This window comes from Pararge aegeria, chromosome 11, assembly GCF_905163445.1.
Source record: "Pararge aegeria chromosome 11, ilParAegt1.1, whole genome shotgun sequence".
NCBI lineage: Eukaryota > Metazoa > Arthropoda > Insecta > Lepidoptera > Nymphalidae > Pararge > Pararge aegeria.
In genome coordinates this window covers 13,628,800-13,655,841 of record NC_053190.1, presented here as the reverse complement: position 1 = coordinate 13,655,841, position 27,042 = coordinate 13,628,800, and the positions used below count along the sequence as shown (strand labels likewise).

At 36.6% G+C, this 27,042-nt stretch overlaps 1 protein-coding gene across 2 annotated transcripts in view; it reads right to left on the bottom strand.

Annotated features, from left to right (window-relative positions):
* LOC120627486 overlaps positions 1–27,042 on the bottom strand; it is a 168,560-nt gene that overhangs the window by 104,257 nt on the left and 37,261 nt on the right. For both annotated transcript variants that reach the window (XM_039895489.1, XM_039895490.1), the window contains exon 2: positions 5,249–5,626. In XM_039895489.1, the coding sequence (XP_039751423.1) occupies positions 5,249–5,626 (378 nt within the window). The remainder of the gene's footprint in view (positions 1–5,248; positions 5,627–27,042) is intronic.

Genomic DNA, 27,042 nt, shown 5'->3' with positions numbered 1-27,042 from the left:
ATTAGACTTTAGCTGGGGTTAGTACTACCTTACCGCCAATGACTTGCCGTCAAGCCATTAAGCATTCCGATACAACGCCGCGAAGAAACTTATAACCCTAAAAGGTTTGCTAGCTATCTAAGATTGAATCATCACTTAGCACCAGATGAGATTTCAGTCAAGGAATAACTTGTAGAGGAACAAAAAAATCCCACAAAGGATGCAGAGCTAATATTTTGCGCAAAAGGCCATCTTGCCACGGGCCACCTAGAGAGGCAATTACGCGAGGCGTTATGCCTCCTTAAGTTTTTTTACACAGAGAGAATCCTTAAAGCTTCAGGGGGTGAAAACTGCACAGAGATGAAGCTTATAAAAAAACTATAGAAGTGCTCAAGGCTTACGATTTTATTATAGTAATAATTGAAGTCATATGTCAACATATATGTTTAATATAGGTACCATTCAAGACTGCAATAAACACGTACAACCAGTTGAGAGTACAGCCAAGGGCTGACGCTGTAGTGGCAAATAAATTATATATTATTCTTGCTCAGGAAGGTGTTAGTCGCTACAGATTTATATATAACGCGTAGCCCCAACCACAAATAATGTTTGTCTCATCTTATTTTATTACTATCATAGTCTATGGTTTATTCGCAGATTAAAATAATAATCAAAGCATGTCACTTAGCTTAGTAATTATATTGCGTCCGATTATATATGGAATTAACGTTTCATAAGGGCCTGTGATAGGCCTCCATGAATAAAGAAATTTAGAATTTGAATTAGAATTTTGAATTCGAAGGACCAAGCTGATACATACCATCAGGTGGGCAATATTTTTGATCCGTCAATAATAACAATAAAAAAATAGTAAAAGGTTTACGGCATTGATTTAATACTGTATATAAGCTCAGTGGTTTATGGTATACAAAGTCATAATACTAGGCTACCGATTTTTACAGACGACGGACGGACTATTACTCTGTACCTACCATATTATAAAGTTGTATGCAAAACTAATGGATGCCAGTACACCACGCCCATCTTCCCGGATGCACTGAATTATGTGATTATTATACAGTGCAAGTGCTCGCCTCGGAATTTAAAGCCAGTTCTATTACTTGCTCTATTAAAACGAGATTTGTGGGTTATGACAATGCACGTAGTTACAACTTGGCCTAGTTATTAACAATGCCAATTGCCAACGATGATAATCGTTCATTTCATAACCTATTTGTTAATTTAGTTTAAAGAAGATATCTTTCGTTATCTTGAAGATAAGGAAATATAGGAATCACTCTGCGTTACTACGACACAGAAGTTATTAGTCCGGAAACCGGACTTTTCGGATGTACGGAAACCTATTCTAAGCGGATTTTTCTAGTAGGATCGAATATATACGCACTCAACTTTTTTTTATTTATTTTTGCCACTACATAGTGAGCCCTTGACTGTACTCTCACCTGGTTGTACTTGATTATTGCAGTCTAAAATGGTACCTACGAGTAAACATATACCCCTAATCAGTTTCTACGCTGCATAGTACCTACCTGAACGCGGAACCTCTCTGTCGGTAGGGTGGTAATCGACGGCCGAAGAGAATTAAATAAATTCCTGATTTACCCCGCCGGGGACTGAGCCTAGACAACGTTCACCATGGCCCCGGAAGGAGTTCGTCGCAATAGAATTATAACGCATAGCCCCAACAACAAATAGTGTTTGTCTCTTCTTATTTTATTACTACTAGCTGACCCGTGCTACTTCGTCTGCACCAAATCGGTTATCACAGGTTTTAATATCTTAAAAAACCTAGAAACTAATTAGTAATAGCAGCGGCAACTACCAGGTCCAGTTTTATTTCCAAACTATATTAATCGCGGCGGCTTTTTCTTGCTTTTTGCATTTCTATGACCGTCGCAATTTCTAAGCGATAGGTTTAATAAGAAAAGGAATTTGCACTTATATAATCATATAACTATGTATTGTCATATTACATACATATTTTATCGATAAAACACGAATAAAATGTCATTTTCTAAAATTTTCATGAAATCGTTGAAGCCGATTCCGAGATTCCAATGATATATATACAAGAATTGCTCGTTTAAAGATATAAGATTATCGTCTATTCTTTAAACGCAGATTAAAATATCATAAGAAGCATGTCACTTAGATTAAAAAATGATATTGCATCCGATTAATGACAGGATGCACTGTCTATGTGTTCTCTCCTACATAAGCCTGGAGACATCACTTGACGACAAATATACTTTTTGTACCTACATAAAGAAAAATAATGGTCGGGAATAAAAATTCTAACCCGCAAATGAAAATCTGTTTAGGCTACCGTACTCCTGCCCCTTCCCTACAATCTGGGGCGGCACCTTATCGGATTACGAGATAAAACTGCTAATGGCTGGGGGACAAGGCTGCGATCTTTTACTTTGGGCATGGTTGAAAAATTAAATGTGCTCCAGGCAAAGATATTGCGCGTCCCTAGGGTTTTTTTCGTACATTTCAGGACTTTATCAATCATTCTGTTTGCTTTTTTTATTTGTAATAATTGATGGACTAAGGAGATGGATTCAGGTGGGCTGAAGGTAAGTGGAAAACCATCCTTAATACATTACTTATAATATACATTCGAAAGTGCTTATTTGTTTGTCCTTCTTTAACGCACTAAGCAAATAATCAACTTGATTCTTGGCATATTCTTAGTTGAAAGGACGGAGAGTACATAGACTACTTTTTATTTCAAGAAAACGAACGGTTCCCATGGGATTTGTAAAAAACCTTAATTAACGCCGATGAAGTAGCGTGAACGCGGGCAGTCGCTAGTCTACTATAAATAGAACAACACTACGCAGGGCATGCAAACCCTGCAACAAGGCGGCGAGTGTGATGGGTCGTCTCTATCCGATGATTTTCCGTAAAAGCTAACTATCCCTCCGTCACAAGGTAACATTGTATAAAACGTGCATACCTCCCATAATGACATACGCCAGCGTCGTATTCGCCCATCGCCCTCACAGCTCTTACAAGAGCTTTCAAGTCCTGCAGAACAAGTTTATGCGCATGGCCACGGACAGTCAGTGGTTCGTGTGCAACGTAGATCTCCACCGAGACCTCGGTCTTCCCACCAAATCCCAGGGTCCCGATTTCTGACGTCATCCGGACGTGAACCCTTACCACGGTCACGGGGGCGTTCGGATTAAACAATGTCAAACAATTAGTCCTAAAGTCCACCAACAGTCCGATTAACGTCGAACCGATCCGAGGTTATAGTCCTCGCAGAAGGCACCGTCGGGTCAACGTCTCCCACCTTCCCCCCGATGTCTTCGAGCCCTGGGGCTCTTATCATGGCGAGCTCTCGCGCTCACGCCACTCCCCCGGTGACGCCGTAGCAACCCCTCAGGTGGTTATAGGCATGTGTCAATCCGAAAAAGAAAGAAAAAGGGTATGCAACGAATATATCCTGCAACATGCCGGCCTGTGTCCGTCAACCTGAGGCGTAGGCGTGCATTATTCACCAGCAGGAAAGATTGCAGTCCCGGGCTAACTTATACGCATAATGTTTCATTATATAATTACTGCTATATTTACTTTCATCTTACCGAAGAGTACAATATAGATTTTGGACCCAACACGCGACGAACGATTAGTTATTTTTAATAACAGATGTTCCAAATTCGATACTTTTAGTAGCAATATTTTATTTCTATTTTCTTACAGTGTATGATTATTAAATTTTTCTGTTTAGCCTTATTTTGTTGTTTTGTTGCAACATCCGCTATACTGAATTTGTTATTACGACTACTAAGACGTTGGTTGTATATACTAAATAGCCTATGAGACGTAGTGAAATAATTCGTTAATCAAATCATCCCTTATAGGAAAAACATTAGGTATAGTAAGACATCAAAGCTTAAATACAAAGACTGTTAAATGACATTTGTCGTAGTCGAGTAAAAGTGTAAAAGTTTACACTTTATTAATATACTCGTATGAATGCTATAAAAGTGTATGATATAATGCAAGCTTTTATAAAAGCACCATAATCCCGCTTTGAAAGAGCGGTAAGTTCCAATTCCATCTACTTTAGTTTACATCAACTTTCATACCTTGGAAAGCACTTCTCGGATCAGCAGACTTTAGTCGAATTAGCTTAAGTTTGCTGAAGTGAATGTGTTTCCTTTAGAGTTTGTTTTGCATCCGCGACGACATTTTGCATTTCATGTACGGAATGAGTGTGTGAGATTATTTAATTAATTTAAATTAATTCATGCTTTATAGCTGTCTTCCGCCAACATTTGTACCAAAAAGGGCTGAAAAGATCTTTGTGACATCGTTTCGTTACGATCACAATAAATATTATGATATTGTAACAGTAATTGTGATACATATTATCGGTTGAGGTTGTAAGGTAACTACAACAAATTTTTATAAAATTCTCGTGTCGTAGTGTTCGGGACCACACTCGTCCTAAACGGCTCGGTAGGTCAAAGATTTCGCAATCCCAAACCAAGCGGCGTATAAGTCGTTGGCAACAGCTGGTATTACATAATATCTATATATGACTGACTGATTTATCATAAGATCACAAAAACTGCTGGACGTATACGGCTCAGGTCAGCAAAGAATGGATATTATGAAAACTCTACCGTTAAATAGAGCTTGGAAGTTTGTATGACTTCCTATGTTTTAAAAGTTAGAGACAGTAAAATTATCTTTTAAGTTTATCATAATAAATATATAATAAGTGTTATTTTATATTTATTATGATATGATAAAATGGTACAATAGGGGGACTGAGACGGTCTTAGGATAGTTTGTATCCAGATGAAGCGAGTAGCAAGCAGAATGTTACCACAAAGTAAAAAAATAAAAAATTCTTAAACGGAAATATTTACATTGCCTTATTACATAGATTTAGCTTGCATCTTAGAGATAGAGATATCATATTAATTTTATGCCGAAGCAAACATAAGATAATAAATAATAAGCACAGACGATGGCGCGGTTTAAGTAGTCAGTCATATTCCTGATAAATAAGCTAATGGGCTGAAATTCGGTATAGTATTAATATATTATAAAGTCCACCAATCTACAATGGGCCAGCGTGGTGGACCTTAACCCCTTCTCATTGTAGGAGGAGACCCGTGCTCTGTAGTGGGCTGGTAATGGGTTGATGTAAGAATGATGTATCTAGTAGAAGTGCAGCGAAGACCTATGAATCTAAGCTAATAATGCAATGTATAAAACTCACCAGATTTAGTCACGCGATACCGCAAACCGCGCCCGCTCTTCGTATGGCACCGATTGTACGTTCCAAACTCCGCATAGTTATTGTTCACGCGGCTGTACTCCGCTAAATGTCGGTTTCCATCTAAATGGTTGGGCAGAGAGCGATTCCAGCCCAAAGACTCCCCGACAACGGAGCCGCAGACCGACGACTCGGTTTGACTCTTCGCCTCGCCATTGCAAAGGTCGCCGCTAGAGCGCGCTCGCCGGCCCTTGAGGCCCTTTGCGGAATGCTGGCTGATGTTTGAGCCCATAGCGAGGCGGGACCTCAAGAGGGCCCCGCCGCCCGCATCGCGCCAATCTTCTTGGGTGTCGCTGTCGCTTGTCTTGCACGCGTTCTGATCTGAAACCAACAGAGACCACAATTATAACCTCACATCACCATCACATCCTCTCTGGTTTTTGATGACCTCCCTAGTGCAACGGTGAGCGCTGTGATTTTAAGTAACAGATCCCTGGTCTGATTCTTGGCAGGGTCAATTTAGGGATTCATAGTTCCCAAGGTTTCACCTCACCAACAAAGACGAGCCGCTAAGCAATTTAGCGTTCCGGTACGATGTCGCGTAGAAACCTATTAGGGGTATGGGTTTCATATAATATGACGGCCGACTGGCGCAGTGGGCAGCGAACCTGCTTTCTGAGTTGTGTCCGTGGGTTCGATTCCCACAACTGGAAAATGTTTGTGTGATGAACATGAATGTTTTTCAGTGTCTGTGTGTTTATCTGTATATTATAAGTAATTATGTGTATTATATTCATAGAAATATTCATCAGCTTTCTTAGTACCCATAACACAAGCTACGCTTACTTTTGGGCTAGGTGGCGATGTGTGTAATGTCGTAGTTGTGGGAATCGAGTCCACAGCCTTAGACTCAGAAAGCAGGGTCGCTGCCCACTGCGCCAATCGGCAGTCGAATAATGTTGGCAATATATGGTGGAGTGAGTTTTTCAATTCAGATCAAAGGGTTTTGCCGGAGTGTTGGTGAAATGACGGCCGCTGCGTCCACACAATAGCTTCGCATTTCATTTGCAAGTAAAATTTTCTAAAATGAAAATGTCTGTTTGATTAACATGTTGAGTATCAAAAGATCTTCACTGATTGGCTTTTAAATGTTTGCCTAATGCATGTTTTTTTCATCATAACATGAATATGCAATAACAACGCTTACTTATATAGGTTAAGCGAAATTTAATGTTAACCATCAGAATGGTTCCCGATTGATTTATCTTAAAGAGCAAAAGATTTCCAATATAATGCACCACGACAAAGTTTTTGAATAAAACGGGAATAGTTCCAGAAGTTGCTTATTCTGCATTCATGATTGCTCTTGCGAATTTCGATTTAGTAAACAATGAAGCTTCGGTATTCAGATTGCGAACTACGAGTAGGTACGTTTATCAGAGATCTTTTACCTTAAAATTCAACGTTTGCCGCGAATGTCTTCCAATAAAACAAGCTGTCTTGTTTAGACTGATGGGAAAGGTTTTTTATGCGTATTTTTATTTCGAGGCTCTGCTGAATGTAAAAGAACTCATCCCAATACCCAATCTCTTCTTCGGAATGTAATTTCGTCGTTCATAGCACGGACTATACTGTAAGCGTAACTTACATTGCGTACACTTTTTCACAGACCGCGTAAGTAAATTTTTAATTTCAAATGTTTTGGGTCATAATAAAATCATAAGATCTCGAACAAGTTTACTACGGTTTTGAATTGTCAACGACAATAATTTTATTATTTCGTTCAAATCGTTTCCGCGATTTTAAAGCGGCCGCCGCGGCACCGTTGCGTTCTTATAGGTACTGTAAGGCGAGCGTCGGCTACTTCAAAGATTAGGAAAGTACTGTACACCCACATAGTACAATGATGTGCCGCGATTTGAAGAATTCAGATGACTAATATTTAGTCTAGATTTTTCTTTGTCTCGTTGGTGTAGTAAAAAAGTTCTAAAGTATGACGTTTGTGCCCTGCAAAGTAAGTGAGCAGACCAACTGTAAACAGTCTTGTTTCTAGAGCAATGCTTATTTGATATGCACCTATGCTATCTTCAATCAAATAATGAATAAAGCCCGGTACTAGTCCGTTGCCACGTAATTTAGACATGGCTGCACAACGTTTTGATGAGCACTGCGTAATGCAAAGTACCCGCATACTAGGCGAGCGACCGTGTTCACAAATCACGTAGCAATTTGAATGGCCATAGCTGATTGTAAGCACCCTTGCAAACAAAACGTTGTACCTACAAACGAAGCTACTGAAGCTATTTTCAGTGACATTATTTTTAAATTTCAGTCTATGCTATAAAAATGTAGCCACTTGGAATAAATGAAGTTCAGTTCATGCGATAAAGAAGTTAAGTTCAAATACCAGTTTTGATACTGCAGTAAAGGTTAATATTGTTTAAGAATTAAAAATCAATCCATAGCCAATGAACAAACATCACGAATTCACAAAACATCTTTATTTTAACGGCTACCGTTTAAAAACAAGCCCTAAACAAAATTACCGTTTAAAAATAAGCCCCCAACAAAGTTAGCTGTTGTTCTTTTTGTAATCACCATCTCACATTGTCACCTTTTGTATAATCCCTATAGGGTCGTTTTGTCAAATGAGGTGGCGTTGGATTTTGTCCAAGGTTATAATATTATGACGTCACATCATGGTAAGTACGGTTTGATAATCTCCATGGCGCAGTGGTATTTTTAAGCGAAGGTTCCGGCTCGATCCCCGGCAGGGGCAATTAGGGAATTTTTAATTTTATTAGGTCTGGTCTAAGGCTTCGGCCACGGCTGGTTACCACGTAGAAAGGTGTGGCGTAGAAACAGATTAGGATTATGGATTTAATATAATCGCCGAACCCCTAAAAGAATAGAAAACTTTTATCAAGCACACACAAACATACACACACACACACAAACATACACACATACACACACATACACAAACATACTCAGAAACACGCATACTTATTTTGTATATTATAGGTTGTTATTTTTTTATTATCATCTAAATTTCTTTATAACATGTCTGTCCTTTTGTATATCATTGTATCTCTTGTTTTGTTTGTTTACCTACCTTCATTTTAATGTATTTTGTTAAGTTTATTTTAATTGTAATGGAAGAGCGGAGTCTTCTGACACAGGGGTAGTAATACTAATCTTAAAAGAAGGCTTCAGCGATATATTGATGCCACTTTGTTTCTTACCGAAATAAACTATTTTTATTTTTATTTTTTTTTAATAGCAAGCTAAAATCTTAGAGCGCATCATCACTACGGTGAGATTGCAGTAAAGGGCTAACTGTTCGTGAATTAAAAAAAAATTTATTCGTATTGCATTTGATGTTTATAAATATGTGTTATGATTTAGTTATACCTCAACTTCACTCAGGCCTTGGATAGAAGTTCTTTAATGGCTTTAAAATGTTTCAAGTACTTGTACTAGTGTTTTTGTCTTCAACTAAGAGAAAAGAAAGATAACACATAACTCTTGAACTTTAAACTCTAAGCCAAGTTTCGCAAACTTTTATCTCGGGGGCCATTGTAACTTTGCTGGAAGTATTTGCTTTAAACAGCTCTTTAATTGTAATATCTCCCCGTGTACTGACATAAATTAAACAGGTTAAACCAAGACGAGGAAGATTTAACTTGGATCGTTAGTGGTGCACTAAGTTACTTTTACGCGTAAGTTTGTTCTTATAATATACCTTCAAGCAATATGGTGTAATGTAATGTAAGGTATTAATGTTACTGTAGGTAAGCGTGTGATTTGCTTAGCAAAACGATAAAGTTTTTTGTATAGAGTTAACGAAAAAGTGTGTAGAGATGTATGACAATGTAATTAACTAAATGATTTCTGTGATTTCCGCTGATTTAAGTTTGATATAGTAATATCATATATATCTATTATAGATATATACATTTATATCGGTATTTGTGTAGTTAATATGTAAATGTAGTATGTATGTTCATGTAAGTTTATTTTATTTTTTTGTAACATACTTTATGCACCATCCACTTTCCACTTTTTCATCGGCTTCGTACGCTCAGGTTGCCTTTAAAAGATCCCTTTTAGTGATAAGGCCGCCTTTGCACCCTAGCACTAAGTATTATTACTGTTTTCCTTGTATTTTTCCTATTGTGTTGTGTTGCAATAAAGTTTTTCTATTCTATTCTATTCTATTCTATTCTATTCTATTCTAACAAACAAAATATGCTTTTTATTTTTCCAAGTTAAAAACTAACATAGTAAACCTACTGTAGGATTCAATTGGTTTTGCCATTAAGGTAGCAAAGACGTTGAATATACCTAAACTATTAATAATCTATGTATTTCTTATAGCGAAAAGCAGATACATGAATTTTAACCATATTTCTAAATAAATGGTTGTCTGTTTAACAGGATTCGGGAAAAAAAATTCCATGGTAAAAAGATTCCTTTAACGAAACTTTGAAGTTCGTTTTTGTTAAATATTTGGGATAAACTAATATGGTAAAAAAAAAAAAACTATATATGGTATTATAAAGACATTACTGAGTACATAAGTAGTAGTGTAGGTGAAACACAAATATAGTGATGGTGATGATATTGATGAATGTAGTGTAGTGTAGGTTTAATACAAATTTTAATTTTAATGTATGAAAAACTCGACGACACACGTTTCTTTTCTGTTTGTCGGTCTTTCTGTCTATTTTTTCCACTAATCACATAAATGGCTGGACTGATTTAATCTAATCTCAACAGTGTGTCCATATCGGCAGGTACTACTTATTACCCAAGCCTCAGACCAAAGAAAATTCGGATATTATGAATTTCTAAATTACATAGGATTATTAAATACAAATGTTTCTAATGCACTAATAATGCATATTTATCACAAACATACATAACAACGCAGAATGCGAAGTGCAAAATCTGAAGCACATTGGGTGATATGACATCTACTCTATGACGTCAAATCGTGAGGGCTAGCCTCCACAAAACCTACTCTATCTGTTTCTCGTATCCTAGGGGACGTCAAAATAATCTATTTATGACACAAAATTACATAATGCAATTCGTTTGTCATGCGTAGTTAAGATTTTAAGAGAATTGGGGCCCGGTCTTTGCGCGTATTGAAGCGTGGATTTGACCTTTTCGTGTCATGCAACAGATACAACCTTGCTATTGTTCAAAGGACCAGGCAAACAAATGTTTTACCACCTAGTTGCGCATAATATTATAACAACCGGAAATACCAATAATAGGATTTTTATGTGGAACTAGCTGCACCCCGCGGTGCTACCCGCGGTGAATAAGTCGTATCTTTGCTTTGTTAGGACGTGAAAGAAGGGCAATGTTTTGTGTCAAAATAGAATTTTACTATAAACCACCCTTGGCAATTTTATCCTTTGCCAGGACGAAAAGTAGCTTATGTTACTCTCTTTTCAACCAACTAAATCCATGCCCAAAAATCAAGTCGATTGGTTTCTTAGTTAATGCGTGCAATAAAGACAAATAAACAAACAAACGAACACACTTTCACATTTTTAATATTAGTATGGAGTGTCGATAAGTACTAGAGTTGAAATTTGGATATTTAGTATTTGATTGACCTAAACGACTGTTCCTTTAGAAATTACATTAAATCATTTTCCACCAAGTTCAAAGTTAATCGAAATAGAAAATCGAGAACATAAGTAATTTTAACCGACTTAAAATTAGGTAATGTTGTTCATGCTTTTATTCCCTACCGACGAAGACTTGTCGACCAGTGATTTACCTGACATACCCCATATAGTTTAGTCCATGTGAAGGAAAACATCGTAAGGAAACTGGCGTGCCTGATTAGTTTCTGAGTACGGAGTATCCTACCAATCCGCAGTATGGTGACTTCAGTCTAAACCGTTCTCATACAAGATCATACATTTAACAAAGAGAAGACAAAGCTACATCTACTAGTTATGTCAGGAAACATTTAAGTTAATGGTTTGAAGGCAACGTGAACTATGGAATGCGACCTTCCGATTTGGGTCGCTGCGAAATCACGCAAAGACAATTACAAGCTGAGACAAACGAATCGGAGCGTCTTTTATTACTTTATTACGTCATTTTCGTCGCCATTTCGAAGGAGGGGAACCTGAGGGAGGGATATTAGGGCCATTTATATTTCTGTCTCTTGTTCTATCAAAAGTGATTCGAAGACTTGGAACTTTTTGTTCATTTCTAAGATAATGCTGTTAATCCAAAATAATATTTGTTATTTCTCAAGTCTATATGCTGCTAATGTTGTTGGTTTTTGAATATCCGTACTTTGAATTATGGAGACGCTTGCGTACACTACAGAGATGTTTATACAGGAATTATTATCTTCAGCCTATTGAAGTGACACTTCTTGGTAGGTACATGCCATCTCTTTTATTGAAGCAATATAAAAAACTTGCTGCCACAAAGCTACTATCAATGTGGGTGAGTTTAAGGTGCTCGCCGACCAAAAAATATATATATATATTGTACCTACTAAATTATCGGATTTTATCAAAGATCATTATTATTTTTAACTTGTTTCTTAATATATCTTTAATAAACTTAGCATTTTATTTTTAGATCCTAATATATTACGGAGTGCTATAGTCAATTCGTTTAATGCATAAGATTTGAATAAACATTGAAATACACACTACCAAAAGCTGAATATTTCCGGACTTAGGACACTATGTTCCGCACGAGTAATCCATTAATTTTAATGTCGAAAATTCAACATAAAAGAAAACATTAATGAATGAAACTTTTAAAGCGACAATTTTAACGGATTAGAGAAAGCAACGTCTCGATTTAGGTCGCGATAAAATCTCGCAAATACAATTAAGAGCTCACAAATGAGTCGGAACGCGGAGCGTCTCCTTTAACTTTACTGGGTCATAATGGGGCTTACTGTTATTTTCGGACCGCAAACAGGATAGCAAAAAATGTTCAACATACCTGCCTATATGAAAATTTAAGCGTATGTATTCCGAACAAACGAACGGCGAACCAAACATTGGTGTCGGATCTGCTGTACACAAATTTCTGAACTAAACTAAATTAATAAGTACTTAAATACATAACTTTTTTTTAACTGTGCAGATTTCGATGTCTTTATGATCTGATTCATAACCAAGTTATGTATTTAGTTATTGAGTACCATATTGGTTATTGAGTACCATATTGGTACATGGACAACAAACATAAAAAGGGTCAAAAATAAAACAAGAATAGAATAATATATATTTTGAATATATCTTTTTCTTGTGTACCTACTTCTTGTATTGTTTCAAAGTTTGTGCAATATAGCCATCTAAATAAATAAGAATGGATGCAGGATTCCTATAAAAGAGTAGAACTCTTTTCCAGTGCTAATGTGAGAGGTACCAAGTAATGTTTTAACAGTTGACACATTAGTTTCTTTCCCACTACAATTTAGCCCTTGAATGCAATGGTACTTACCATTGCATTCAAGGGCTAAATTGTAGTGTAAACGACGATGCGGTCTAAGACGGTAAAAGGCCAACCAGGAGTAGGGGTAACGCTGTTATATTAAACCCACATCCTACGATGTCTACCCGACATCATACGGAACGCTAAAATGCTTAGCAGCATGCGTTTGTGGGTGGAATGGTAACTATTAACGGCCGAAGTCCCACCAGACCAGACGAGAGAAAATTAAGAAATTGTCCCTGACGGGAATCGGAGCTGGAACCTCTTTAAGTGTAAAAACCACGATGCCCACAGATGCGCCTGGGAGGTCGTAAAAAAAACGAATCGACAAATAAACTAATGTAATTTACTTGCCAATATAGAAAAACATCCATAGATTTGAGCGGTTAGCATTCAGCCAAATTACTGAATATCATTATAATGCTTGACATGCTCAAGTAAAATTAAAGCTTTTGTGTAGAATCTACAAAGACTTCTAGATTGCCTTTTATTGACTCAACATAATGCGGAGTTGCGAAAAAGAGGGCGTCTTTGTCCCCTACGTACTCTTATACACTAGGCTAAGAAAATAGCTTTGTTCGCAAACTTAGCGTATAATGAAGATCTTTTTTTTTCATACAAAGCATCTTTCATGCGCCTTCTGGCGTCTTATTTTATAGAATTAATATGGAACGCGTAAACAGGGATTACATTTTATAATTAAATCGTCAGCACCTCCTTGTAGGTTGCCTGGTGGAGATCGCTTAAGATTGCCTGGTAAGCGATAAGGCCGCCTATTGTACCTTTTCTCCTTTATTTTAATTGTGTATTTTTTAATGCTTCTTTTTTTTTATTTGGTGTACAATAAAGTGTATTTCATTCGTTCATTTGATTTAATGAATCATTTCATTAATTCACCTCCTTTTTCCGAGGGCGTCGTACGACTAAGGGAATACGACGGAGGACGGGCAGCAGCGTCCTCGGAGCTACTACCACCGTCTACTGCGATCACCGACCCGTCTGCCCAATTTTTATTATGTGCAAACCCTCCCGTTGGTAGAGGCCTCAGTCCAGCAGTGGACTCATCATCATCACCTCAACCAAATGACGTCCACCGCTGGACAATGGTCTTTTGTAGGGAGTTTCACAATACACGGTCCTGGGCCGCTTGCCTCCAGCGGCTCCCAGCTACTCGCCTGATGTCATCTGTCCACCTGGGGTGTGAGTGGGAGGCTAGTACCAGTCAGCCTCCCATAATACCAACCTAACCTGCACGTGGTGCACCCGGCCGTCTAACGGACGAGGCTCTGGCGACCGACAAGTAGCGGTATAACCACTTCAAATTGGCTGGTCATTACCGGGCAAATATTTGTATGGATGGAGAAAAGAAAGCCACAGCAGTGGACTGATGATAATTCAATAAATTTGTCTGGTTGGCCAGTTACCAACCACCCTACGAATAAAGACGTGCCGCGAAGAGATTCAGCCTTTCGGTACGATGTCACATAGAAACCGATTATATAAATTAAAATCCGAACTTTTTACACTTAGCTTTATATGTAGCTAAAGCTGTATTTTTTTTAATTCCTCTGTAAGTTAGCCCTTGGCTGCAATCTCATCTAGATGATGATAGAGCGTTAGATCGTAGCGGGCTAACCTGTTTGGGGTAAATAATATATCCCTGACCGGGTTCTATATGGCATCTTACTGGAACGCTTAATAAATAATAAATAGCGAAACCTCTTCGTCACTATGACCAGACCAGATTAGAGAAAATACAGAAATTATAAATTATATAACAACTCCGGTCGTGGATTGAACCCGAGACCTTCCACTACTAAGGCCATAACGCCACCACAACCACTGCTCCACGGAGGTCTAGACGATGACTGTATTTACCAGGAGATCAAGGATATCGAAATTGTATATAACCGCTTACTAGAGTCTGCAGTATTTTACTTAAGCCCGTCAACGAATTAAAGCAGTGCGGTAGGTCTAGCTTTATACATGAGCAATGAGGCCAATACACGCGTATCATAGCACGCAAAATTTGCCGCAGTCATGCAAATAAAGAAATATTCGTGCAACAGTAATAACAAGACACAAAGTTACTTTTGCAGTTTAAATTTTCAATCGACAGTCATGATAGGTTTGATTTAGCGCTTTAATCATGTTGCTCAGTTGTACAATAAGTGTTCCAACTAACTTGCGAACAAACCAACAAACACACTTTTGCATGTATAATATTGTCGGCTGTTGCCGGCTTTATTCCTCGCGGCACGGATTTAACAAATCCCCTGGACATTGATTGTATTCCGGGGATAAAAATCCCTATCCATCCCCAAATTCCCTATGCTGCTCGCCGTCCTTTTAACTAACTATGACAAAAATCAAGTTTAGTTTAGTTTAGTAGTTCTTTATAAATTAAGCACTAGTAATAGTATTCCCAAAACCTAGTTAACACGTGGTTTCATGTTAGTATAGATTATAGATTATGTTCCCTTAAAGGATGCTAGATATAGGTCTGATTAAAATAAGGGACAAGCACTGAAGCTCTAAGTAAATAATACCATTTACTTTGCATCAAATGTAACTATTTGCTAAATAAAATACATGTAAGCACCTAATAATTTCCTGAATTCAATTAAAGTCGAGGGAATTGAGTTTCCGGAAAAACATTTCAAGCAATTCATTGCTACTTTTTCAGAATAGTTTATCCAACTCCGTGCAAACGTACACTATATATTTTATGGAAATAATAAAATTGCGATTCCATAAACTAACAAACATGCTTTCTTGCATAATTACTCGTATGATAAAATAAGTACAAAGAAACAGTGGCAATACTATAAACACTCGAATATAAGGTACAGGAAGTTTTTTTTAATATACAACGTGTAACAGAATTACGAAATACTGTTGAAGGGTGCGTAAGTATATTCCATAAGGAATCACCCTGTAAAAATATAAAAATTAAAAGAAGCATATTTGTTTTTCCATACAAAGAAATTCAAAGCATTCTATGTGTTTACTTATGACAACCCTATTGAAGATAAGAGGCCGACAAGCGCATAGTATTTTCGCTACGCGACGCGTACCTAATAAAGTGACAAGAGTCTCTTGATTTTACTTGATTGCATGTGATTTTAGGTTTGCATCTGATTTCTTTTAGTAAAACCTATAGCAATGGTTTACTCAAAAACTATTAGCGTTTTCATTTACACGTCGTATATTACACATTTTTTTATCATATCTACAGACATCAAGTGCAAAATTTATCAAGTCGATTTATTCATTAATGTCAATTTATCAGACAAACGACAGTACAAGAAATTTAAGATTCACATAAAATTCTCATAATATCATCGCTATAATAACTTCTGAGCAAATCAATTAATAAGTAAACCACTGATTAGGAAATCATTAATAAAAAAAAAAAAAAAAAAATAGTTTACGAAGAACTAAGGCGATGCGTTGGTACGTGGTAAAGAAAAACAACGATTTTTTCTACAAAATACACGATATTATCCTTCACTTCTAGTATGTAGCAAAATTGAAATTATTCCAAGAGATTCATCGCTACTTCATGAGATCGTAAAGTGAACGAATTTTGATGCACCAACTTACTTAATAGCTTATCTAACCTTCCATAGTAGCTTATGCAGCTCGTGCGGTTTAAATAAGGTCAAGGCTTTAATAAAATCCATCTAAGCACGAAGAAAATCTATACCTATTCTCGGTTGAAATTGTTGTAAGTTTCTTCATAGAATACTTGGCTTACTACCATCTTTTAAAGCAATATTATTTCACTAAGACATACGATGACGTACTAATTATAGGGATTATTATTATGAAACATGATGTCAGGAATGCCTAGATAATATTTGCTCATTTCGTCGACCGACAGTAGGAAACGCTCAAGGGGCTTCATACCATATTTTAAAGCAACATTAGTTTAAAATAACCGATTTGCTAAATCCCTAAGACAAGGATTTTTTATTTTGGAACAAGACGTCTCAAATATCAAAATAATATTGCTTTAAGCGAAGCACGACGTAAAAAAGCCCATAAGTTTCCCATACAAACTTTTTCAAACACCTACAGTATAAACCGATCCACCGCGTCAACTCGCTTGCTCCATTATAACTTTTTATTTTGCCAAGGATTGTGGGTGTGATGATAATAATTATACTATAAACATTCTCAAGAATTAGACAATCAAATCAGATCTAATTTTAATGGTTCCTGATATTAGCGTTTTTAAAGCAAAAAAACAAACTCAAAAAAACGTTATTAGATTTCTTCTTATTGCTTAGTTCCATTTCCATTATTTTATTTACAACCTAGCAACCTCTCTCTTGGTGTCTATCCAAGTAATGCCGTCTACAATCGAATTTCAATTAAGTTGACGGCAAGTTTACTCAAAGCATTCCAAGAAATTGCACGCAATCCTTCGGAACTGCTTACGTTTAATGAAAATAATAAAACAAGGGTAGTAGTAAAGTTTGTGAGGCTGGAACTCGGACCATGAGTTAAGGCTCTAGCTAGCGTTCAAGGAGTTGGGAAACATCTATTATTGGTTATAAGTAAAGTTTGTGAGAGTAGAACTCGGAAAATGAGTAAAGGTTTGGCTAGCCTTTAAGGAATTAGGGAACATCTATTGTTGAATATTAGTGTTGAATTCTCAGAACCTGAAAATAATAAAACAAGAGCCGTAGTAAAGTTTGTGAGGCTGGAACTCGGACCAAGAGTTAAGGAATTAGGAAACATCCGATTGACAGCCGATTGGCGCAGTTGGCAGCGACCCTGCTTCCTGAGTACAAGGCTGTGGTTTCGATTCCCACTAATGGAAAATATTTGATGAATGAATGTTTTTTAGTGTCTGGGTGTTTATCTGTGTATTATAAGTATTTAGGTAGATTCTTTGGGGCGAGATAGTTATGTGTGTATTGTCGTAGTAGGTATATATCTTTATATTTATATATATATCTTGTGTATGTCACTGAACTCCTAAACCGCTGGACCGATTTGAACAAATATTTTGGTATGCATTTGGGTGGCATGGAGGGTTGGTTCAGATTCACAAATCAGCCCGACAGATGGCGCTGGGGTCCGCTAGTATATATATATATATATATAAATATATATATATTTATAATATATATATCTAGCCTGTAAGGAATTAGACGTATTGGATACCTATTAGATAGTTTATAAATTCTCAGCAACAGCAAATTGAGAAAATATAAATTCCCAAATTGTCTTTACCACAGCGCCGCGTTCTTGTTAAAAAGAAAAACACAAGAAATTACAAAAATCGGTCCAGTACCTACTTTCAGAGCACATTGGGTGCAAACGAAAAAACAAACAAATCTTTACTCTGTATGATATTATAAGTACCTATTAAAGTATTAATTAGTAATAGTTACTGTTGTATTTATCAATACTAATAGACAGATACATATATTCATCTATTAGTATATAAATGTATTTATCTATTAGTATAGATAAATACAACAGTAATAATTTAAATCAAACCTACGGAACAATCGCATTGCCTGTATTTTGTAGAATATTTAATTGCATTGGCCGGGAACCGACTTCAAATGCTAATGCATTCATCGCAAACATCGAGAAACTACGTCCAAAGCCGAGCTTCATTGAGTCTATAGGATTACCATGCAAAAGGCTTCATTCAAATCATTCACCTACTTTCAAGAAATCAAGGAAGTCGGAGAGTAAACTGTTAAGACACTGTGTAGCTACTTTCTCTACCGTTTGTCTATGAAATAAAATTAAAAATTTGTATTTGTAATTGTTTTCTTATAATAAATAAATATACTACGACAATAGACACATCGCCATCGAGTCCTAAATTAAGCGAAGCTTGTGTTATGGTTACTAAGATGACTGATGAATATTTTTATGAATAATATACATAAATACTTATATAATATTCATATAAACACCCACACACTGAAAAACATTCATATTCATCACACAAACGTTTTCCAGTTGTGAGAATCGAACCCACAGCCTTGGACTCAGAAAGAAAACTGCCCACTGCGCCAATCGGCCGTCAAAATACATTTACATATATATAGACGAGCGTTTCACTGCAATCACACGTTATGGTAGGTAAGTGATAATGCAGTCTAAGGTGGAGCGCGCTTGCCTAGGAGATGCCTATTTACTCTTGATTTAAAGGTAGTGGGAAAAATGGAAGCTGGAAGAGCATTCTAGATCTTTGCGCCTCAAATACTAAAGGAGAAAGGAAAATGTGTAATGTAAAAATAAAAAAACACAACATTATTTATTCAGAATTTTGGCACGTCAATATAATATACGAGTATCTTACATATGTGCAGTACGTGCCGAGTCTTTGAAGTAGCCGAAACCCACATTTCGGTATGAACCGGTGGCCTCTTTCAAAGTAGTTTCGCAAAATATTTGAGCGAACTATAACATGCAGTTTTTTAATTATTTACTTAGTAGGTATTTTTATTTACCAACAAAGTCGTGCCGCCAAGCACCGTTCCGGAACGATGGCGTTTCGAAGCTATTTAAAGTCTAAAAGTAAGTGAACCTATATGTGAACTTACGGACATATTTAGACGGGAGTATTCCATCTTCTCCGTACATTATAACCTCAACCGGTACCTGTCAATGATATGAATATAAAAAATAGGGCACAAACTCTTTCTTCGCCGCCCGATAATATTTATTTTTTTATTTTGTCCGGTTGGTGGTTAGTTAGCACCCTACTGACGAAAATGTCGCACGAAGTGATTTAGCGAAATTATAATTTACGAATTTCCATTTCTCGTGGAAGGTTTCGGCCGTGGCTAGTTACCACACGTACTGAGAAAAACGTGACGCCAAGCGATTTGTCGTTCCGATACTGCGTAGAAATTACCGATTGCGCTACGGCAATGATTATTGTATCGCAATACCTAAAAAGAAGGGTCAGAATCACCCAGCCGGCGATGGAGAGAGCAAATCAAAAATGACGAGATCCGTAGAAGAACTAGAGCTACCGACATAGCTCTGAGAGTCGCGAAGCTGAACGGCAATGGGGTCGGGGTCCTAAGGTGATGGAATGGCGACCCAGCGCCGGTAAACGCAGCGTTCGTCGACAGCCCAACTGATGACAGACGACATCAAGAGAGGCCCTTCAGAAGACCTATGTCCAGCAGTGGACGTCAATCGGCTGAAGTGATGATGAAAATTATGATTACAGTAAACAGGTAAAACCCCTACTATCTTGAAAAAAACCTTACACTTTTTCAATTAATGGACTTGAGATTAAGTAGACGAGTAATCTTAATGCAGTCTACAATAATATAATAACCTTGATCTGATACTATAATATATCTAAATCCATTACAAATTACAGAAAGTATGTCATTGATTACGTCATTGATTTGGTTTTGATAAATAGGTCACTGTGCGCTGCATAAATATGATTGCGTCATGAGCTTTTTAAAAAAAGTACTCTCTCTGTTTAAACAGAGAGAAAATAATAGCGAAGATAAAATAAACAAAAGAGAATCATATAATTTCTCGCACCAAACTGCGCCAAACACAATTTACTCAGTAATCCAATTGATTTAACTCGACTACAAGGCACTCATTTAATAAAATGAGATCAATTCTCGCAACTGAGTCCCATTTCTTTTCAACTATGTTCACGCTATGTGGAACCGCTATTGTAAAATTGTTTAGCTATTTTAGTTGCATTTTTGACAATAAGTTTAATGAATGTTGCATGTTCGTAGACTCGCAACGGGAAACTACATTACTACCGGTAATTAGGTACGAGTAAATTACCTACATAATAATATTACACGAGTTTTGTCCTACAACGTCTGTAGTACGTTAATTGAATAAGGTGCAGGGACCAAATGTACCTAGTAACACGAAATGTTTATTGAAATATTTGCAGAAATAATACCTTATCTATAAAACCACTGAATATGTTGTATAGATTATTAATCTACTTTCCAAACACATGCTTATTCACTGATACTGAATCTCGGAAATTACCTGAATTTCTTCATTCGATAGAAAAAAATTATCAGGGATTAACCAAGGTTAATATCAATAGGACGACCGATTGGCTCAGTGGGCAGCGACCCTGCTCTCAGAGACCAAGGCCGTGAGTTCTATTCCCACAACTGGAAAATGTTTATGTGATGAACATGAATGTTTTTATACCGGTCGTGTGCGAAAGCGTTCCCGTGACCCAGTCACCAGGCGACCTGCTTGAACACCGTGGGGTTTAGTCGGTAAGAGTCCGACATAACCATTGTACCTCCCAGGGTGTTTTGGTATCCATGAGAAACACGTAAAAAAAAGGTTTAATATCACTAACACGTATTTTTAATCATTAAGAAAGTGCTCGCTGCTCTAATGAGGCGTCATTAGAGCAGCGTGATTGATCTGTATTTTACGTTCTCACGAAGAGAAGAATCTCCTATCTCTTATAGAGACTAGACTTCTGAGGAGGACATGTACCTTCTTAGCAATCGAATAATATGAGTTTGGAGATGAGGATGATAATGTACTAGTTTAATGGTCGAATATATATTTGTAGCAAAGTTTATAAGACTGACTTTTTAGGAAAAAACGTATAAAACTATCAAATTGCTTTAACAGGTTTATAGGAAAGTTAAATGTTAACGAAATCGTAAAATAATTCGAAGCACGATTGCAGTAGTTTAAATCAAAACACACATACGCACACGCACACTCATGCATTATACAGCCACGCAAACACTTACTTCTGATGCCAAACTCCGTGGCCGTTTCAGTGAGAAAAAAAAATAGAAATAGGGTTTAATCTTAATTGCTTTTGCAATCCGCCGCCGCTATAATAACAATAAAAAGTTGAAAAGCTGCCATTAAGATGGTATAAAGCGGCACCCGGTTCTGGAGCGAAGGGCTCTCGTTCCATCGGAGTGGCAAAAGCAGCGCACTTTCGATAATAAGTGCACTGGAAACACTGCGAATATTCTCCCTAAAATGTTTATTTAACTGTTGATATTTCATCTTTCAAGTTGTTTATTCCGGATAAATAATTTCAGAGGTTGATTTTTTTTAATTCCTTTATTTAACGCATATTTAATTGCTTTGGTTGTAACTACAAATGATTTTGTCAATGTATTTCAACAGAGCTTCTCGCTTTCATTTTCCTGAATATACAGAGAGAATTTTCCTTATTTTTTTTGTATTTGATTGAAAAAAGACTCCTCTTTTTTACGGAACCTAATCAGAACTTAACCGCTGATCCGTAATGGATGAAATTTGCCTCGAAAAATAGCCTACATACTAATGACATATATAGAAAGGGAATTCGACGCCCAACTGGCGCAGTGGGCAGCGACCCTGCTTTCTGAGCCCAAGGCCGTGGGTTCGATTCCCACAACTGGAAAATGGTTGTGTTGATGAAAATGAATGTTTTTCAGTGTCTGGGTGTTTATCTGTATATTATAACTATTTATGTAAATTATTCATAAAAATATTCTTAGTACCCATATCACAAGCTACGCTTACTTTGGGGCTAGATGGCGATGTGTGTATTGTCGAAGTATTTTTATTTTTATTAATTCTTTTATTTAAAAAAATCCCTTTTTAACTACATAACTTCAACTGTGTAATTTTAATATGAAAGAAGTTGTGCCTAAAGATAGCTGTAAGTAAGTAATAGAACCGTAGTGCGAATATGGCCACGCGACATTTTCTCCAATTCTGTAGTACTTTTTAAAGGGATACAAGCACTTGATATAGGTATAAATATTGAAATTCGTGCGATAAAAAATCTGTGGTTCGATGAAAATAACACGCGGTGCGGTGCGGTTGAAATTCGCGCGAATGTTTTGTTATCTATTTTAGAATCTTGTCGATGTCGAGAATTTTATAAAACTGGCATAAACATAAAGGAAATTAATTTGCAGCGAGTGTAAGGTGAAAATCCGAACGCGGAATATAAATCGCGAAAATTAAAATCGCACGGACATTTTTCGCAGTGTGGGCTAGCTCTTATCGCTTAAAAATACTTCATGTCAAAGTTTGTCCTCGGAGCGTTAAATTGCTTTTGAAAAGCGATATCTATCAGGTTTGCACGCATTTTTAGATGACATATTTGCGCTTCACTGCTTCGCACATGTAGTTATTTTGCTGTAGCATGTAGTGTGGACGACGACGTTTGCACAAGTCTTTTCCCTCATATACTCAGAAAGATAAAAAAAATGTAGGTTGCATTGCTTTTTTAATAATGTAATCAAGCTCCGTAGCTGCTAGCGAAACTATCAGATATCTGAAATAAAATCTAATCGAAACCGAAAACGAATCTCATAGAATCTTTTAGAATCATATGATATCATCGTATAAGTGTGTAGTAATAAATTTTAGTTTATTGCATTTTTAAGTATATTATCGAGGACTTCTGGAAGAAATCTCTTTTGAGATAAGTTGTCCCTGTGCACGTGCTGCTTTTTATATGTTAATTTTAATTGTTGGTAATAAATTAAAAAATAATGATCATAACTGCTAAAATGATTGTTTTTCAGTGTCTGGGTATTTATCTGTATATTATAAGTATTTATATGTATTATGTTCATAAAAATATTCAACAGCTATCTTAGTACCCATAACACAAGCTACGCTTACTTTGGGGCTAGATGGTGATGTGTGTATTGTCGTAGTATATTTATTATTATTTATATGGACGCGTTGATTATATCCCTTGCCAGGGGATATAATTTTTGTCTCCTGCCTGTGCTTGCCCTGCCGTTTGAGAAGACGACCTAACTGTAGTTTGAAATGATAATAATAGGTCACGTTGGAATTTTCCCAGCGAAATATGATATCTGATATAGCATAGCAGCCTACTATTTCGACACGTCAGGTTAATATCAAACTTCAATATTGTGAAACGTTAATCTACTTCATCAACATATAAGAAATTGTATGTATGTTAGATTAACACAATGCGGGTTATCTGTTTACTGTAATAATAGGTGCGGAATAATAAATATGAGTTTAAATTATATTCGTAGGCATAGTATGTAATGTTCGAGTAAGAATCTTGAGGTTAAAAATGGTCAGGGTCATTAATAATAAATAAATATACTACCACAATACACACATTGCCCCAAAGTAATCGGTGATTTTGTTATGGGTACTAAAAAGACTGCTGAATAATTTTATGAATAATATACATAAATACTAATAATAAACAGATATACATACATACCTGCTTTCTGAGTCCAAGGCCGTGGGTTCGATTCCCACAACTGGACAATGTTAGTGTGATGAACATGAATGTTTTTATCTATGTGTTATAAGTTTTTATGTAGGTATATTATTCATAAAATTATTCATCATTTACCTTGGGACCCATAACACAAGCTACGTTTACCTACTTTGGGACTAGATGGCGAAGTGTGTATTGTACAACCTATTCAGCTTTATAGTATTGGTATAGATATGGACGTACGTAGTTGAGAACTTGTCAGTTATTCCATAATTTAGATCGCTAAGTGATCGCTATCTAGGAGTTTATCGGCATTAATACCAAAACAAACATGTTAGAAATATCAATATTGTCACTATCAGCAGTCAGCACCTGTTACACATTAGTTGATAGTGCGATAGCATAATTTGTTTTAGATACTGTATTACCACGAGAGCTGTGGTGTGCGTGATTTTTTTTAATTTATAGGTTAAAACTACGTGTTAAGAAGTGTCGCTTAGACAGTGTTTGAACCGTCTCTCAAGACGTACAGGACATTGTAATACTACGTAGATTCATATTGCTACTAAGAACGGAACCCTTACCGTGCAAATCCAACTCACATTTAGCGGATATCCTAGAAATAACTAAGTGCATATTACGAAGTACCTACCTGCGTAGATAAGAAAAATGTTTAGCTGAGTGCAGCTTGTGAATTCCATAGCTATAAGCTAAACAAACGGTAACTGTACCTATTATAAATGAGATACCATACTAACATAATATGTGTAAGGAGGATACTGTGAGTCAACTTTTTACAACGGTACTCATAAAGAGTACCGGCAAAACCAAGCCGGCCTACCACAGGCGTCGCGCTTTATCACACACAGCGTCGTTTCCGGCGAAGGTAAGCTCCCTGATTTCTGACGTCATCCGTACGTGGGCATACACCAAGTCTTTGGAGGTGTACGGAAAAATCACCGTCCTAAACCCTGTCACTGCAATAGTCGCCTGTGCCGAGGACTTCTTCGAGCCTTTGGACTCAAACTCATTCCTAGCTCGCCAACCTGTCCATGTTACACTGTTGAAACCCCTAAGGTCATCATCATCATCATCATCATCATCATCATCATCATCATCATTACAAGCTTTATCATCATTACAGCATTACCAGCGCACTATAGGCCACGGGTCTCCATCAGAATGAGAAGGGGTAAGGCCGTAGTACAACACGCTGGCAAAAAGCGAATGGTGGACTTCACACGTCTTTGAGAACATTGAAGAGAACTCAAGCTTGAAGGTTTTCTCATGATGTTTTGCCTTCAATGGTAAAGCATGAGAAAATAAATTTCTCAAATTTAAATCGCACATAACACCAAAAGTTACAGGTAGGTATACGAAACTGATAAAAATCTAAATTACAAAATCCTGCGGATCTGAAATACATTGACCATTACGACACAACGGGACGATATATCTTCCATTTACATACTTTAATAAAAATGTCGAAACAGGAATACAAAACCGGCCAAATGCGGGTTGGACTTGTACAAGAAGGGTTCCGTACTAAAGTGCTAACGTAAAACACTACATAGTATTGAAATTGTAAAGATCTAGCAAAAACACCAGAACAACACGTTCATTAAAGGTGTGGTCCCCTTTAATTAACGTGTGCTTTTACTTTCAATTATGTATTGGTTATAAGCAGTCGTTATTTTACGGAATGTCTTTATCTTATACAATAAACGTTAAGCTTAATTTGCTATATTAAAGCAGTATCTCGTGAATATATATTATTCACGAGATACTGCTCGCTGACAGACGGATGAATGGACGGACGAACAGAACCATCGGCACCGTTCGTATACGGAACCCTATATACTAAGTCGTCTTTTTGTTGAAAATAAGAAAATATCCTGGCCACGTTTATAGGATAAGGCATTTACGAATACAAAATGTAAAATAGGTGCATACTGCCGCATAATCCCAGGCCAAGTAAGAACCTCCAGTAGTGAATAAAAAATATGTACAACTAGTTATTGCCCGCGACTTCGTTCGATGTGCATTTTACTGTATTTAAAAATTATGTGTTAAGTTATTCCCTGGCCCATGACATACTTCTGTGCAAAAAAAAATGACAATCTTTCACTCTGTGAAAAATAAACTTAAATCAATCCTTCGGGAAACGTACGCTATTCTGACTATAATCTGTGCTAAATTTCATCCAGATCAGTTCAACCGTGCCGGCTGGATTGTGCATAAAGCATCCATCAAAACTTTTACATTTAAAATAAAAAGCAACGGTGACTGACTGACTGACTGAATGAATGATGATCTATCAACGCACAGCTCTAAACACTTGAAATTGTGGACACAGATAGTTATTACAACGTAGGCATCCGCTAATAAAGTATTTTTGAAAATTCCAACCGTCAAGAGGGTTAAATGAGGGATGAAAGTTTATATAAAATCCTTCATTTAACAATTTATTTTTCAAGTTACATCCATGAAACTTTGATTTTAGGTTTTAGATTAAAAATGAAGAAATACGTGTTTCACAATTTTTAAAAATTCTGAATCCAAAGGCATCAAATAGGGGATGAAAATTTATATGAAATTTCTGATTTTTTAAGTAATTTACGTTCATATTTTTCTATTATCAGCAAGGCATTAATTTAAACCTTTGTACTGAGTTAAAATTTAGGAAATCGAAAATTGAACTTAACGTGAGAAAAGCCGCGGGCAAAAGCTAGTTTATAATATACTACATAAGCATTGTAATACTTATCTATAAGTACACAAAATGACAAAATGACAAATCGTTCGATATCCCTATAGTTGATTACCATTGGTATAATATTTCGTTGATACTTTGCCAATGATGGATATTATTGCAAAGTTTCGTGAACTACATATATGCAAACATATTACGGATATTGGAGTCGAATATTTCAAGGCATTTCTGCACTGCAGTAATATGAGCCGCAAAGTTGTTGGTATTGAAAACGCAAAATACTCTGCATTAAATTGAATCTAATATATTCTATTTATATATATAAATATAACCTAAAATAAACTATTTAAAAAC